This window comes from Danio rerio, chromosome 17 (genome assembly GCF_052040795.2).
Source record: "Danio rerio strain M-AB ecotype USA chromosome 17, GRCz13ab, whole genome shotgun sequence".
NCBI classification, from domain to species: domain Eukaryota; kingdom Metazoa; phylum Chordata; class Actinopteri; order Cypriniformes; family Danionidae; genus Danio; species Danio rerio.
Window position 1 is genome coordinate 1,498,480 of NC_141037.1, and position 16,205 is coordinate 1,514,684.

The following is a 16,205-nucleotide window of genomic DNA, read 5'->3' on the forward strand; positions in this document are numbered from 1 at the left end:
GAACAGTAGAGTAGAGAAGAATAGAGTAGAACAGTAGAGTAGAGAAGAATAGAGTAGAATAGAGTAGAAAAGTAGAGTAGAGAAGAATAGAGTAGAATAGAGTAGAACAGTAGAGTAGAGAAGAATCGAGTAGAACAGTAGAGTAGAGAAGAATAGAGTAGAATAGAGTAGAACAGTAGAGTAGAGAAGAATAGAGTAGAAAAGAGTAGAAGAATAGAGTAGAACAGTAGAGTAGAGAAGAATAGAGTAGAATAGAGTAGAAAAGTAGAGTAGAGAAGAATAGAGTAGAATAATAGAGTAGAACAGTAGAGTAGAGAAGAATAGAGTAGAATAGAGTAGAAAAGTAGAGTAGAGAAGAATAGAGTAGAATAATAGAGTAGAACAGTAGAGTAGAGAAGAATAGAGTAGAATAGAGTAGAAAAGTAGAGTAGACAAGAATAGAGTAGAATAGAGTAGAACAGTAGAGTAGAAGAATAGAGTAGAAGAATAGAGTAGAACAGTAGAGTAGAGAAGAATAGAGAAGAAGAATAGAGTAGAATAATAGAGTAGAACAGTAGAGTAGAGAAGAATAGAGTAGAATAGAGTAGAACAGTAGAGTAGAGAAGAATAGAGTAGAATAGAGTAGAACAGTAGAGTAGAGAAGAATATAGTAGAATAGAGTAGAACAGTAGAGTAGAGAAGAATAGACTAGAATAGAGTAGAACAGTAGAGTAGAGAAGAATAGAGTAGAATAGAGTAGAACAGTAGAGTAGAGAAGAATAGAGTAGAATAGAGTAGAACAGTAGAGTAGAGAAGAATAGAGTAGAATAATAGAGTAGAACAGTAGAGTAGAGAAGAATAGAGTAGAAGAATAGACTAGAACAGTAGAGTAAAGACGAAAAGAGTAGAATAGAGTAGAACAGTAGAGTAGAGAAGAATAGAGTAGAATAGAGTAGAACAGTAGAGGAGAAGAATAGAGTAGAATAGAGTAGAACAGTAGAGTAGAGAAGAATAGAGTAGAACAGTAGAGTAGAGAAGAATAGAGTAGAATAGAGTAGAACAGTAGAGTAGAGAAGAATATAGTAGAATAGAGTAGAACAGTAGAGTAGAGAAGAATATAGTAGAATAGAGTAGAACAGTAGAGTAGAGAAGAATAGAGTAGAATAGAGTAGAACAGTAGAGTAGAGAAGAATAGAGTAGAATAGAGTAGAACAGTAGAGTAGAGAAGAATAGAGTAGAACAGTAGAGTAGAGAAGAATAGAGTAGAATAGAGTAGAACAGTAGAGTAGAGAAGAATAGAGTAGAATAGAGTAGAACAGTAGAGTAGAGAAGAATAGAGTAGAATAGAGTAGAACAGTAGAGTAGAGAAGAATAGAGTAGAATAGAGTAGAAGAATAGAGTAGAACAGTAGAGTAGAGAAGAATAGAGTAGAATAATAGAGTAGAACAGTAGAGTAGAGAAGAATAGAGTAGAATAGAGTAGAAAAGTAGAGTAGAGAAGAATAGAGTAGAATAATAGAGTAGAACAGTAGAGTAGAGAAGAATACAGTAGAATAGAGTAGAAAAGTAGAGTAGACAAGAATAGAGTAGAATAGAGTAGAACAGTAGAGTAGAAGAATAGAGTAGAAGAATAGAGTAGAACAGTAGAGTAGAGAAGAATAGAGAAGAAGAATAGAGTAGAAGAATAGAGTAGAATAATAGAGTAGAACAGTAGAGTAGAGAAGAATAGAGTAGAATAGAGTAGAACAGTAGAGTAGAGAAGAATAGAGTAGAATAGAGTAGAAAAGTAGAGTAGAGAAGAATAGAGTAGAAGAATAGAGTAGAACAGTAGAGTAGAGAAGAATAGAGTAGAATAGAGTAGAACAGTAGAGTAGAGAAGAATAGAGTAGAATAGAGTAGAACAGTAGAGTAGAGAAGAAGAATAGAGTAGAACAGTAGAATAGAGAAGAAGAATAGAGTAGAAGAATAGAGTAGAATAATAGAGTAGAACAGTAGAGTAGAGAAGAATAGAGTAGAATAGAGTAGAACAGTAGAGTAGAGAAGAATAGAGTAGAATAGAGTAGAAAAGTAGAGTAGAGAAGAATAGAGTAGAATAATAGAGTAGAACAGTAGAGTAGAGAAGAATAGAGTAGAATAGAGTAGAACAGTAGAGTAGAGAAGAAGAATAGAGTAGAACAGTAGAGTAGAGAAGAATAGAGTAGAATAGAGTAGAACAGTAGAGTAGAGAAGAATAGAGTAGAATAGAGTAGAACAGTAGAGTAGAAGAATAGAGTAGAATAGAGTAGAACAGTAGAGTAGAGAAGAATAGAGTAGAATAGAGTAGAACAGTAGAGTAGAGAAGAATAGAGTAGAATAGAGTAGAACAGTAGAGTAGAGAAGAATATAGTAGAATAGAGTAGAACAGTAGAGTAGAGAAGAATATAGTAGAATAGAGTAGAACAGTAGAGTAGAGAAGAATAGAGTAGAACAGTAGAGTAGAGAAGAATAGAGTAGAATAGAGTAGAACAGTAGAGTAGAGAAGAATAGAGTAGAATAGAGTAGAACAGTAGAGTAGAGAAGAATAGAGTAGAACAGTAGAGTAGAGAAGAATAGAGTAGAATAGAGTAGAACAGTAGAGTAGAGAAGAATAGAGTAGAAAAGAGTAGAAGAATAGAGTAGAACAGTAGAGTAGAGAAGAATAGAGTAGAATAGAGTAGAAAAGTAGAGTAGAGAAGAATAGAGTAGAATAATAGAGTAGAACAGTAGAGTAGAGAAGAATAGAGTAGAATAGAGTAGAAAAGTAGAGTAGAGAAGAATAGAGTAGAATAATAGAGTAGAACAGTAGAGTAGAGAAGAATAGAGTAGAATAGAGTAGAAAAGTAGAGTAGACAAGAATAGAGTAGAATAGAGTAGAACAGTAGAGTAGAAGAATAGAGTAGAAGAATAGAGTAGAACAGTAGAGTAGAGAAGAATAGAGAAGAAGAATAGAGTAGAATAATAGAGTAGAACAGTAGAGTAGAGAAGAATAGAGTAGAATAGAGTAGAACAGTAGAGTAGAGAAGAATAGAGTAGAATAGAGTAGAACAGTAGAGTAGAGAAGAATAGAGTAGAATAGAGTAGAACAGTAGAGTAGAGAAGAATAGAATAGAATAGAGTAGAACAGTAGAGTAGAGAAGAATAGAGTAGAATAGAGTAGAACAGTAGAGTAGAGAAGAATAGAGTAGAATAGAGTAGAACAGTAGAGTAGAGAAGAATAGAGTAGAATAGAGTAGAACAGTATAGAAGAGAAGAATAGAGTAGAATAGAGTAGAACAGTAGAGTAGAGAAGAATAGAGTAGAATAGAGTAGAACAGTAGAGTAGAGAAGAATAGAGTAGAATAGAGTAGAACAGTAGAGTAGAGAAGAATAGAGTAGAAGAATAGACTAGAACAGTAGAGTAAAGACGAAAAGAGTAGAATAGAGTAGAACAGTAGAGTAGAGAAGAATAGAGTAGAATAGAGTAGAACAGTAGAGTAGAAGAATAGAGTAGAATAGAGTAGAACAGTAGAGTAGAGAAGAATAGAGTAGAATAGAGTAGAACAGTAGAGTAGGGAAGAATAGAGTAGAATAGAGTAGAACAGTAGAGTAGAGAAGAATATAGTAGAATAGAGTAGAACAGTAGAGTAGAGAAGAATATAGTAGAATAGAGTAGAACAGTAGAGTAGAGAAGAATAGAGTAGAATAGAGTAGAACAGTAGAGTAGAGAAGAATAGAGTAGAATAGAGTAGAACAGTAGAGTAGAGAAGAATAGAGTAGAACAGTAGAGTAGAGAAGAATAGAGTAGAATAGAGTAGAACAGTAGAGTAGAGAAGAATAGAGTAGAATAGAGTAGAACAGTAGAGTAGAGAAGAATAGAGTAGAATAGAGTAGAACAGTAGAGTAGAGAAGAATAGAGTAGAATAGAGTAGAAGAATAGAGTAGAACAGTAGAGTAGAGAAGAATAGAGTAGAATAATAGAGTAGAACAGTAGAGTAGAGAAGAATAGAGTAGAATAGAGTAGAAAAGTAGAGTAGAGAAGAATAGAGTAGAATAATAGAGTAGAACAGTAGAGTAGAGAAGAATAGAGTAGAATAGAGTAGAAAAGTAGAGTAGACAAGAATAGAGTAGAATAGAGTAGAACAGTAGAGTAGAAGAATAGAGTAGAAGAATAGAGTAGAACAGTAGAGTAGAGAAGAATAGAGAAGAAGAATAGAGTAGAAGAATAGAGTAGAATAATAGAGTAGAACAGTAGAGTAGAGAAGAATAGAGTAGAATAGAGTAGAACAGTAGAGTAGAGAAGAATAGAGTAGAATAGAGTAGAAAAGTAGAGTAGAGAAGAATAGAGTAGAAGAATAGAGTAGAACAGTAGAGTAGAGAAGAATAGAGTAGAATAGAGTAGAACAGTAGAGTAGAGAAGAATAGAGTAGAATAGAGTAGAACAGTAGAGTAGAGAAGAAGAATAGAGTAGAACAGTAGAATAGAGAAGAAGAATAGAGTAGAAGAATAGAGTAGAATAATAGAGTAGAACAGTAGAGTAGAGAAGAATAGAGTAGAATAGAGTAGAACAGTAGAGTAGAAAAGAATAGAGTAGAATAGAGTAGAAAAGTAGAGTAGAGAAGAATAGAGTAGAATAATAGAGTAGAACAGTAGAGTAGAGAAGAATAGAGTAGAATAGAGTAGAACAGTAGAGTAGAGAAGAAGAATAGAGTAGAACAGTAGAGTAGAGAAGAATAGAGTAGAATAGAGTAGAACAGTAGAGTAGAATAGAGTAGAATAATAGAGTAGAACAGTAGAGTAGAGAAGAATAGAGTAGAATAGAGTAGAACAGTAGAGTAGAGAAGAAGAATAGAGTAGAACAGTAGAGTAGAGAAGAATAGAGTAGAATAGAGTAGAACAGTAGAGTAGAGAAGAATAGAGTAGAATAGAGTAGAACAGTAGAGTAGAGAAGAATAGAGTAGAATAGAGTAGAACAGTAGAGTAGAGAAGAATAGAGTAGAATAGAGTAGAAAAGTAGAGTAGAGAAGAATAGAGTAGAATAGAGTAGAACAGTAGAGTAGAGAAGAATAGAGAAGAAGAATAGAGTAGAAAAGTAGAGTAGAGAAGAATAGAGTAGAATAGAGTAGAACAGTAGAGTAGAGAAGAATAGAATAGAATAGAGTAGAACAGTAGAGTAGAGAAGAATAGAGTAGAATAGAGTAGAACAGTAGAGTAGAGAAGAATATAGTAGAATAGAGTAGAACAGTAGAGTAGAGAAGAATAGACTAGAATAGAGTAGAACAGTAGAGTAGAGAAGAATAGAGTAGAATAGAGTAGAACAGTAGAGTAGAGAAGAATAGAGTAGAATAGAGTAGAACAGTAGAATAGAGTAGAATAGAGTAGAACAGTAGAGTAGAGAAGAATAGAGAAGAAGAATAGAGTAGAACAGTAGAGTAGAGAAGAATAGAGTAGAATAGAGTAGAACAGTAGAGTAGAGAAGAATAGAGAAGAAGAATAGAGTAGAACAGTAGAGTAGAGAAGAATAGAGTAGAATAGAGTAGAACAGTAGAGTAGAGAAGAATATAGTAGAATAGAGTAGAACAGTAGAGTAGAGAAGAATAGACTAGAATAGAGTAGAACAGTAGAGTAGAGAAGAATAGAGTAGAATAGAGTAGAACAGTAGAGTAGAGAAGAATAGAGAAGAAGAATAGAGTAGAACAGTAGAGTAGAGAAGAATAGAGTAGAATAGAGTAGAACAGTAGAGTAGAGAAGAAGAATAGAGTAGAACAGTAGAGTAGAGAAGAATAGAGTAGAATAGAGTAGAACAGTAGAGTAGAGAAGAATAGAGTAGAATAATAGAGTAGAACAGTAGAGTAGAGAAGAATAGAGTAGAATAGAGTAGAACAGTAGAGTAGAGAAGAAGAATAGAGTAGAACAGTAGAGTAGAGAAGAATAGAGTAGAATAGAGTAGAACAGTAGAGTAGAGAAGAATAGAGTAGAATAATAGAGTAGAACAGTAGAGTAGAGAAGTATAGACTAGAATAGAGTAGAACAGTAGAGTAGAGAAGAAGTATAGAGTAGAACAGTAGAGTAGAGAAGAATAGAGTAGAATAGAGTAGAACAGTAGAGTAGAGAAGAATAGAGTAGAATAATAGAGTAGAACAGTAGAGTAGAGAAGAATAGAGTAGAATAGAGTAGAAAAGTAGAGTAGAGAAGAATAGAGTAGAATAGAGTAGAACAGTAGAGTAGAGAAGAATAGAGAAGAAGAATAGAGTAGAACAGTAGAGTAGAGAAGAATAGAGTAGAATAGAGTAGAACAGTAGAGTAGAGAAGAATAGAGAAGAAGAATAGAGTAGAACAGTAGAGTAGAGAAGAATAGAGTAGAATAGAGTAGAACAGTAGAGTAGAGAAGAATAGAGTAGAACAGTAGAGTAGAGAAGAATAGAGTAGAATAGAGTAGAACAGTAGAGTAGAGAAGAATAGAGTAGAATAATAGAGTAGAACAGTAGAGTAGAGAAGAAGAATAGAGTAGAACAGTAGAGTAGAGAAGAATAGAGTAGAATAGAGTAGAACAGTAGAGTAGAGAAGAATAGAGTAGAATAATAGAGTAGAACAGTAGAGTAGAGAAGAATAGAGTAGAATAGAGTAGAACAGTAGAGTAGAGAAGAATAGAGAAGAAGAATAGAGTAGAACAGTAGAGTAGAGAAGAATAGAGTAGAATAGAGTAGAACAGTAGAGTAGAGAAGAATAGAGAAGAAGAATAGAGTAGAACAGTAGAGTAGAGAAGAATAGAGTAGAATAGAGTAGAACAGTAGAGTAGAGAAGAAGAATAGAGTAGAACAGTAGAGTAGAGAAGAATAGAGTAGAATAGAGTAGAACAGTAGAGTAGAGAAGAATAGAGTAGAATAATAGAGTAGAACAGTAGAGTAGAGAAGAATAGAGTAGAATAGAGTAGAACAGTAGAGTAGAGAAGAAGAATAGAGTAGAACAGTAGAGTAGAGAAGAATAGAGTAGAATAGAGTAGAACAGTAGAGTAGAGAAGAATAGAGTAGAATAATAGAGTAGAACAGTAGAGTAGAGAAGAATAGAGTAGAATAGAGTAGAACAGTAGAGTAGAGAAGAAGAATAGAGTAGAACAGTAGAGTAGAGAAGAATAGAGTAGAATAGAGTAGAACAGTAGAGTAGAGAAGAATAGAGTAGAATAGAGTAGAACAGTAGAGTAGAGAAGAATAGAGTAGAATAATAGAGTAGAACAGTAGAGTAGAGAAGAATAGAGTAGAACAGTAGAGTAGAGAAGAATAGAGTAGAATAATAGAGTAGAACAGTAGAGTAGAGAAGAATAGAGTAGAATAGAGTAGAAAAGTAGAGTAGAGAAGAATAGAGTAGAATAGAGTAGAACAGTAGAGTAGAGAAGAATAGAGAAGAAGAATAGAGTAGAACAGTAGAGTAGAGAAGAATAGAGTAGAATAATAGAGTAGAACAGTAGAGTAGAATAGAGTAGAACAGAATTGTTACAATACAGTACAATAGAACAGAGTAGAGGAGAATAGAGTATGTATGCAAGTATATATACAGCACAGTGTGTGTGTGTGTGTGTGTGTGTGTGTGTGTGTGTGTGTGTGTGTGTGAATGTATTATGATTCCCCTCTACTTCTGCAAATCACAGAAGGTGTAAATGGCTCATTGTCAGTTTCTCCCAGTATGTTGTTCTCTGCTGTGTCTTCAGGCTGGTGTACCTGTTCTCCAGGCCCGCACACAGGTGTCTCTGTCAGGATAGCGGTATGTGTGTGTGCAGGAGCGTCTGGAGTCACACACACACTGTCCGTCCACACGCTCACAGCCGCTCACCACAGGACACATCTCCATATTGACCTCCAGCAGATCTGCAGCATCGTCTACTGCTGAGGAGAAAACACACACCGTCACTTACACACACATTTACACAGCTGAGATTCAACAAGTCATAGTGCATGTGTTTGGACTGTGGGGGAAACCGGAGCACCCGGAGGAAACCAACGCCAACGTGGGGAGAACATGCAAACTCCACACAGAAACACCAACTGACCCAGCCGGGACTCGAACCAGCGACCTTCTTGCTGTGAGATGACAGCGCTACCCACTGCGCCACCCCAACATAACCAAAGCATTTTGTACATGATATTCCAAAACGCAGATAAAAATAGGTGGACAGAAACAGAGCCAATGTGTTCGGCACACCAGAGTGTTGTTTATGGAGAAACTCCAGCTCTTCTCTCAGACAGCCAATCACAGACAGCCTTTCCTGCACTACTTCCCGTCACCTCAGAATGATCCGCTCCGCCAACGTCTTTCCATATCAATACTTCCTCTGAGGATATTTTCACATTTTCACACGACCCCCCAACGCTTTTTCTTCCCTCCAGCAGGCGCCCACAATGCACATCTGTTCACGTCTGCTGATCTGAGGCCAGCGCTGTTTATACCAGGATCCGTCTGGAGCAAATGAATGAGCGCTTGTTGATCACAGACTCAATGCAAACATCAATGCTCCTCTGGATATGACATTATGCTGATATTATGATTATGTCTGCTCTCTAATGAAAACAGTCGGCTCTGGTGCTGCTGCTGGAAGACTGTTTTGAAGATCGGGTCGTGTGGTGGTTTAAAGGGTCCTGCTGTGTTGTTTGGAAGTGTAATCAGGAGCAAAATTCATTTAGAAATATGAGTAAGTAATGTGTATTTCTCTAGCGCATTTATTGTGTATGGCCATACACCCAAAGAGCCTCACAATCATGAGGGGGGGTCTCTCCACACCACCACCAGTGTGCTGCTCCACTTGGATGATGCAACGGCAGCCACAGGACAACGCCAGTGCTTCACCACACACCAGCTATAGGTGGAGTGGAGAGACTGTGATAGAGCCTATTGACCCTACACTAAGCCCCGCCTTCCTTAGTTACTGTCATAGATATATACACTAGATATCGCATAGGGACCCTGAGCATGCGTCAATAGCGCCGCCACATTGGTACAGTGCTCCCAGGACAAATGTCATTCAACCGCACTAGTCAAGACAGTGTTATTACGTGAAGATGCGGTGGACTTTAGCGCTGTCTACGGGTGTAGTAACGAGCAAACAAAGAAAACAAAGCACAAAGGCAAAACATTGCATAGGTAAGATAAAAAAAATTTCTGTTTTTGTATGTTCTGAACTTTTGTGCTAATCAGGTAACGTTATTGATGATAATACAGTCACTTACTGCATTCACCATACGGCAAAGCAGCTCCAACTCGCACTAAACACTCGGCTTATGCTAGTTTTGTTGAATAAAATCAGCAAACAATGCAAAAGAAATATGACAACGAGATGCTGCGCTGCAAGAAACTTGTATTATTGTCGGCTAGTGAACGAATCGTTCATAACGGAGATTCATTCACAAATGAATCGCTCCCTCAGTCAGTATGAGAAGTGAAAGCAGGAGAGGAGCTGTGTTTCAGGACATGATTAGATCAAATTTAACAGGGAGGGTGAATAGTACGTTTCTGTACACACAAACACAAGCTTTTTGTCAGGAATGCCCGTGCGGTCACTGATCCATCAATGTAGAAAAGTGATGTAAAATTATAATTTTCGTAATTAGAAAAAAAAAATGCATACTAACATCCAGGAAAACTCCTGATCATAGATATATGTGTATATGTGTATATCTCTGGCTCTGGATGGCCACAGTCATCCACTGTACCTTGGTCCCGCATTCATTTCAAAGGAGCGCTACCCTGTACCAAGATGGCGGCGCTATTGACATCAATAGACAACAATAGGCCAGGCGACATCAAATGTATATATCTATGAGTTACTGTTGCTAAGCCTGTCAAGCTTTCGTGCCTGGCTTGTCTATATGCCGAAGCATGCTAATAGGACTTTTAATTTGCCAGTAACCTGGGTTAATTGTTTCCGGCGAACTGTATGCCATTGCAAATCTCCACTAGCTGAGTGATATCTCATATAAAGTGGGACTCAGATAGTACAAGAAGCGCTGCATTAAATTACATTTCCCCCGCCATGTCTTTATAATATGAGCATTTATTTTACCCCAGTATATTTAATGGAGCTTCTGCGCTAATCTGCCGATTTTGACAGGCGCGTGCGAGTAAACGGCTCTTTGTCTCGTTTTACGCTTGAGCAACTAAATGAATGCCAAAGTCTGTTTAACTGATTGTATTTGGATTACATTACAACATCGATGCTGTATAAGGAACCGAATAAGATGGAAAAAAAAATCGCGATAACAGGTCACCGGAAGTGTATCAGCATGGGAAGCATATACCCCATTACAATGTGTGCGCGCCGGTGTCAGACATTCCCATGGATATAATTAGTCGTTTTTGGCGAACAGGTGAGATATCAGAGAAAGCCAGACTAAAAGGGACTGCAGTCTGCATTACAGAGGTATATTCTCCACATATTAGGCAACTGATTAGAGAACAATTCAATCAAAATTGAAGCTAGCTTAGCCTAGCCGCCTCATACACCAACCATTCAGCAGAGTAGCTCATGCACAGCAGGAGAGCTGACATTTAACCCTATAAGTCCCGAGTTATCAAAACATAGGTTGAAAATTCTACTTTTTTGGAAATGAGATGCTTATTAAACCCTGTAGCAAACAAACAAACTTTTGCCATTTACATTTTGACATACAAATTTGATACACCAGGGGCCTCATGTATCAACGCTGCGTACGCACAACAACTAGGTTTCACGCTCAGAATTGCTCACGTTTGGATTTACTAACGATGAACTGAATGTGGGAATGTGCGCAGCTCCACGGCAGCTTCATGGCTGGCGTACGCACATTTTTTGTGCGTGTCTGTTTTATTTCCATTGGCGACTCCTAGAGGCAGTTGTGTTAAATTGCTCTCTACAAAGTGTCTGAGCCTTGCAATGGCAGCTGTATGAGACGGGTTCATCTAGCAGGTATATAAGGTTTCCATACCATACAGTTGACCAGCTAAACATTAAAGCACAATTTGCAGCAGTCGCCTGTTTTCCCAATGTAATCTGAGCTATCTACTGCACGCACATTGCTATAAAGACACTATCTGAAGATGAATTTGCATGAGTGAATCAGAAACATTTCCATTCAATAAATGTGCAAATAAAATATGATGCACAGACTTATTAATGATTCCTACTTGTCTTTCTCGTGATAAATAGTAGGCAAAATCTGATATGTAGCGGGGGAAAAAAAAATGAGTTCATCAGACGCTGGATTGGAACCGAGTTCATGCTCGAACCTGTCAAAACATGTTGACATGCATCTTACGAGCTGCGCCACTGAGACTGTTAAGAATTCTGCAACATTTTACAGCTATAAATCACACTATTTCTTTTTTAATTCACTCGGTGCGATGTTCAGACCCAACTGTCTTAACCGCATCAGCTAAACTCTCCCACTCTATTTTTTTTCTTTTGTTGTTAATTCCAGAGAACAAACTTGCAAATACTCCTCTATCCACTTCTCTATCAGCTTCATTGGCTTCCAGTAAAGTATCGAATTGATTTTAAAATATTACTTCTAACTTTCAAGGCACTTCATAATCTCGCTCCTCAATATCTCACTGAACTTCTCCATATTTACACCCCTTCTCGTACCCTTAGATCAGCCAACAACTACACCCTGGCACCACCTCGCACTCGACTGAGCAAAATGGGAGACAGATCTTTTAGCTCTATGGCTCCTCGGCTATGGAACTCACTTCCAGTAGATCTTAGGAGCAGTGATTAGTCTTCACACTTATAAATCCCGTCTAAAGACCCATCTTTTTAAGCAGGCTTTTACTTAACAATTTTTTTATCATGTTTTTGTTATGTTCTTTTATATTCGCTATTGTGTTTTAACTTGTCTGGTCAATGATTGTTTTTAGTAATGTTTAAGTTGTTTAGCATGTCTGCTGATGCTTATTGTGAGGCACCTTGGGTGTCCAGAAAGGCGCCATTTATAAATAAAATGAATTATTATTATTATTATTATTATTATTATTATTATTATTATTATTATTATTATTATAACTTGCAAATAACACCGATTTCCTCCGGTCTACCTCTGAAAGCAGCACCTCCAATTCACATTCTGTTCAAAGTTTCTCTTCTTGCTTGCTTTTGCCTTTGCTTTTTCGTTGGCTTTTGCCAAAGTAGAGTCATTAGCATATTCATACGGGGGAGGAGGCAGGGAGGGGTTTTGCGCTCGTGCATGTTGCACTCAGTTTCACGTTCATTCGGATGTACAAAAGAATATGCGTGGGATTCGGCGTACGCAGTGTTTCATACATCTGAATTTTTTTCTGCGTACGCACATTTAGTATGATTTCCACGCAAGTTTTCGTACATGAGGCCCCAGGTGTTTGTGCAACTTAAAAAAGTTCATTTTAATGACAAAAAAATATTTTGCCCTTGACATTTTGACAACAGAAAACATTTTAGGCAGTTTTTCCACTTTGTTTTTACCTGTTACCTTTTATCAAATCATATATAACAGGTTTTTAAACAAAGTATTGATCGGGTTGATATTACATCGACCTTAGAAACCTGTGCATCAAATATGATACGTGCGGCTCTATAGGGTTAAAAATAATCTAATAACAATTAATTAAGGCAGACCCCCAGGCAGACGGTTCCGCAGCATCCGATCACGCACCAGCCGACTGAAGGAAAGCTTCTTCCCTCAGACTATCAGGCTGATGAACACTTAACACAACCCACACAGACTCTTCCTTACCCCTCACTGCACACCATCAACATGTAGCATGCACTGCACTTTACCCAATCTATACTTGAAACAACACTGCCTACAACTATGTGGACACCTATTCATTGCACATATCGCTGTCAATTTTACATTGTCGTACTTGCACTCTGTATTTTGCACTGTCTGTATTTGCACTGTCTGTATTTGCACTGTCTGGAGCCAGCACCTAAGCTTTTCACTCATCATAGCGCACGTGCTGCTGATGATGTGACAATAAGTGTGGTTTATTCATAAACTAATTTCGAGAGGATCACGTGCTTATAATCAACACGGCTGGCTCCTTGTTAGCTCCTTAATCAGCCCTATTAGATGATCACGGAAGCATTATAAATAACCTGAGTTTGTCACTCCAGTTATCTTCGTCTTAAAGCTCCCCCCCTTTCCACCCCTACATCCTCCCACTTTTTCTGATCGGGCGACACGGTGGCCCAGTGGCTAGCACTGTTGCCTCACAGCAAGAACACCGCTAGTCCAACCCATCGGGCCGGTTGGTGTTTCTGTGTGGAGTTTGCATGTTCTCCCCGTGTTCGCGTGGGTTTTCCCCGGGTTCCCCGGTTTCCTCCCACCGTCCAAAAACATAAACCATAGCCAATCGACTAAAACAAATTATCACCCAATACAACCCGAGTTCACACTTCTCACGGTGACAAGCAGGGGAGTTCTCGAGACCTACCTGACCTCGAATTCCCCTCTCGCCCTTCTAACGGGAGCCCCGGGCTCGAGGATATTACGAGCTCAGGGCTCTTTCCCGGGACAGCATGCCAAATACGCCTTATTGATTATCAGCTAAGTGTGAACTCTTGAAAAGTGATTTGATTTGATTTTAAACCGTGATTTCTCTATTTCAGCCAAAAAGCCTGATCGACTATTGCTCTGCAATGAAATATAGCATTACTAACCGACGAGGAAACACACATGGACAGTGCTTTTACATCCTTCATTCATAGAAAGATCAGCCAGAAAGGGGAAACTGATGGATTTGTGCTGAATATAAGCATCATTTGCCCATAACAATGTACAGTTACTATATCTGTCTGTATGTTTGTGTGCTCTTTATCCAGTTTCTATTCTAATTTGCAGTTCAGTGGAACAAATAAATAAACTGAAATGCAAATCAAAGTATAAATAACAGAAGTGAACAAATAGATTTTCCCCACCAGCAAATATTCATTTATTCATTCATTTTCTTGTCGGCTTAGTCCCTTTATTAATCCGGGGTCGCCACAGCGGAATGAACCGCCAACTTATCCAGCAAGTTTTTACACAGCGGATGCCCTTCCAGCCGCAACCCATCTCTGGGAAACATCCATACACACTCATTCACACTCATACACTATTTAGCCTACCCAATTCACCTGTACCGCATGTCTTTGGACTGTGGGGGAAACCGGAGCACCCAGAGGAAACCCACGCGAAGGCAGGGAGAACATGCAAACTCCACATAGAAACGCCAACTGAGCCGAGGTTCGAACCAGCGACCTTCTTGCTGTGAGGCGACAGCACTACCTACTGCGCCACTGCCTCGCCGCTAGCAAATATTACCAAATATAAAAGCAGGCACTAAGCCACTAAAACATCGTCACCAATGGCAAAATCTCCAAAAGACGGATGAAAACATCAGTGAACTGTAGCTCTGACATGGGCATGAGGCTTATAAGTTACTGAAAAACAGTTGCGGGTGAAGTGTATTGATTGCAGTTGCTCAGATTGTGATCACATCTCTGTTTTGTTGTGTTGATACGCAATTTAAAATATTCGCAGCTTGAAATAGATGGAGATATGATTGTAATTGGTTTGACTACTGTGGCGAGGGCTGAAATGAAGCAGTGCTCATAATATCGAGTGAGAAAAAAAAGAGAAACGCCTGTTTAGAAACATCACCTGCTTTGTGTTTTTGTAGGAAACACAGTTTAGATCCGTTTAGGGTAAGAGGTGTGTGAGTTATTGCTGTCTGTGAATGTGTTAGAAATATCGAAACAAAACTAAATTAACTCCGCTCCTTTAGCGCAGAGCTCCTTTAGCACAGAGCTTGGCATTTCTCCCCTTGGGTTTTAGGTTTTGAAAAGGGAAAACCAGGGTATCAGATTTGCACAGTCCATATGCACAGCTCTTTGGCTTGTTTCCCTCGCTCGAAAGCTTGACAGAGCCCCTGCGCGTAGCTACGGTTGCTAAGCCACGATCAGTGGGTGGCGGTTTTTGGGTGTGGCTTAGTGAAGGGTCAATTCAGTGGATGGGATAATTGGGAGGCCGGTAAGGGCCGATGGAGGGAATTTGGCCAGGACACCGAGTTACTCTTTTACCAGAAGTGCCATGGGATTTTTAATAACCACAGAGAGTCAGGACCTCGGTTTAACGTCTCATCCGAAAAGACGGATGTAGAAATGTCATATGCAAAACAGCAATGCAGTATTCCGTTCAATTGAAGTGTATTTGCATAGAGCTTTCCCCAATAATTAATGTTTCAAAGCAGCTTTACAAAAGATTTGATTGTGTGTTTGATTACACTGATTGGACTTGATGAGGAAATTCACACAGCAACTTACAGCTCACAATGCATGTCAGAGCAATTCAATTCATTTCATCTTTATTTCTATATCGCTTTTACAATGTGGATTGTGTCCAAGCAGCTTCACAAAGAAGATTCTAGTGAACTGAAACGGTGTCAGTTCAGTTTTCAGAGTTCAGTTCAGTTCAATGTGGTTTAATATTCACAGCTGAGAGCCCAAACACTGAAGAGCAAATCCATCCACGCACAGCTCCACAAGTCCTGAACCATGCAAGCCAGTGGCGACAGTGGAGGAGCAAACTTCACCAATTTGTGAAAGTCAAGAATTAAAAAAACCTGGAGAGAAGCCAGGGTCAGTTGGGCACGACCACTTCTCCTCTGGCCAAACGTCTTGTGCAGAGCTGCAGTCTAGGAGAATGCTGGACGTCCATCGTGGAGAAGCTGCAGGTGGGAGAGGTCACCGGCTGGTCTACAGGCTGTTCCTTCAGGATCAATGCGAGGACTCGTCTGCCACTGGGGTCTTACAGGGATCAGTCTCACGCTCTCCACTCCTCCATATCCCCCACAGCAGCTGCTCAGGATACTCAGGTCCAGGATATGAACTACACCAGCTTTTTACATGTCGCATTGTTATTTTGCATATTACATTTAATTACAATTCATTTTTCTACTCTTATGCTTAAATAGGTTGTGTCTCCTTCGACAGTCTTAAAAGCATCTCGATCAGAAAATACAACTTTGTTATTATTTTGATATGATTTGTTTATGCAGTAGGTAGTGTTGTCGCCTCACAGCAAGAAGAGCAGTGGTTTGAGCCTTGGCTGGGTTAGTCTGTGTGGAGTTTGCATGTTCTCACCGTGTTGGTGTGGGTTTCCTCCGGGTACTCCGGTTTCCCCCCCCCAAGTCCACACACATGCGGTGCAGGTGAATTGGGTAAGCTAAAATTGTCTGTAGTGTATGTGT

The 16,205-nt window shown here is 38.7% G+C and overlaps 2 protein-coding genes across 5 annotated transcripts in view; both read right to left on the bottom strand.

The window, feature by feature from the left end:
* arhgap11a (Rho GTPase activating protein 11A) overlaps nucleotides 1–16,205 on the bottom strand; it is a 1,047,489-nt gene that overhangs the window by 214,643 nt on the left and 816,641 nt on the right. The window lies entirely within an intron of this gene.
* The window catches only part of LOC141378483 (cysteine-rich motor neuron 1 protein), a 98,724-nt gene that overhangs the window by 68,945 nt on the left and 13,574 nt on the right, over nucleotides 1–16,205 (bottom strand). For 2 of the 4 annotated variants that reach the window (XM_087289947.1, XM_087289949.1), the window contains exon 2: nucleotides 7,688–7,849. In XM_087289947.1, the coding sequence (XP_087146073.1) occupies nucleotides 7,688–7,849 (162 nt within the window). Of the gene's footprint in view, nucleotides 1–7,687; nucleotides 7,853–16,205 lie in introns of all 4 variants that reach the window. The other 2 variants (XM_087289946.1, XM_087289948.1) reach the window with 1 other exon arrangement.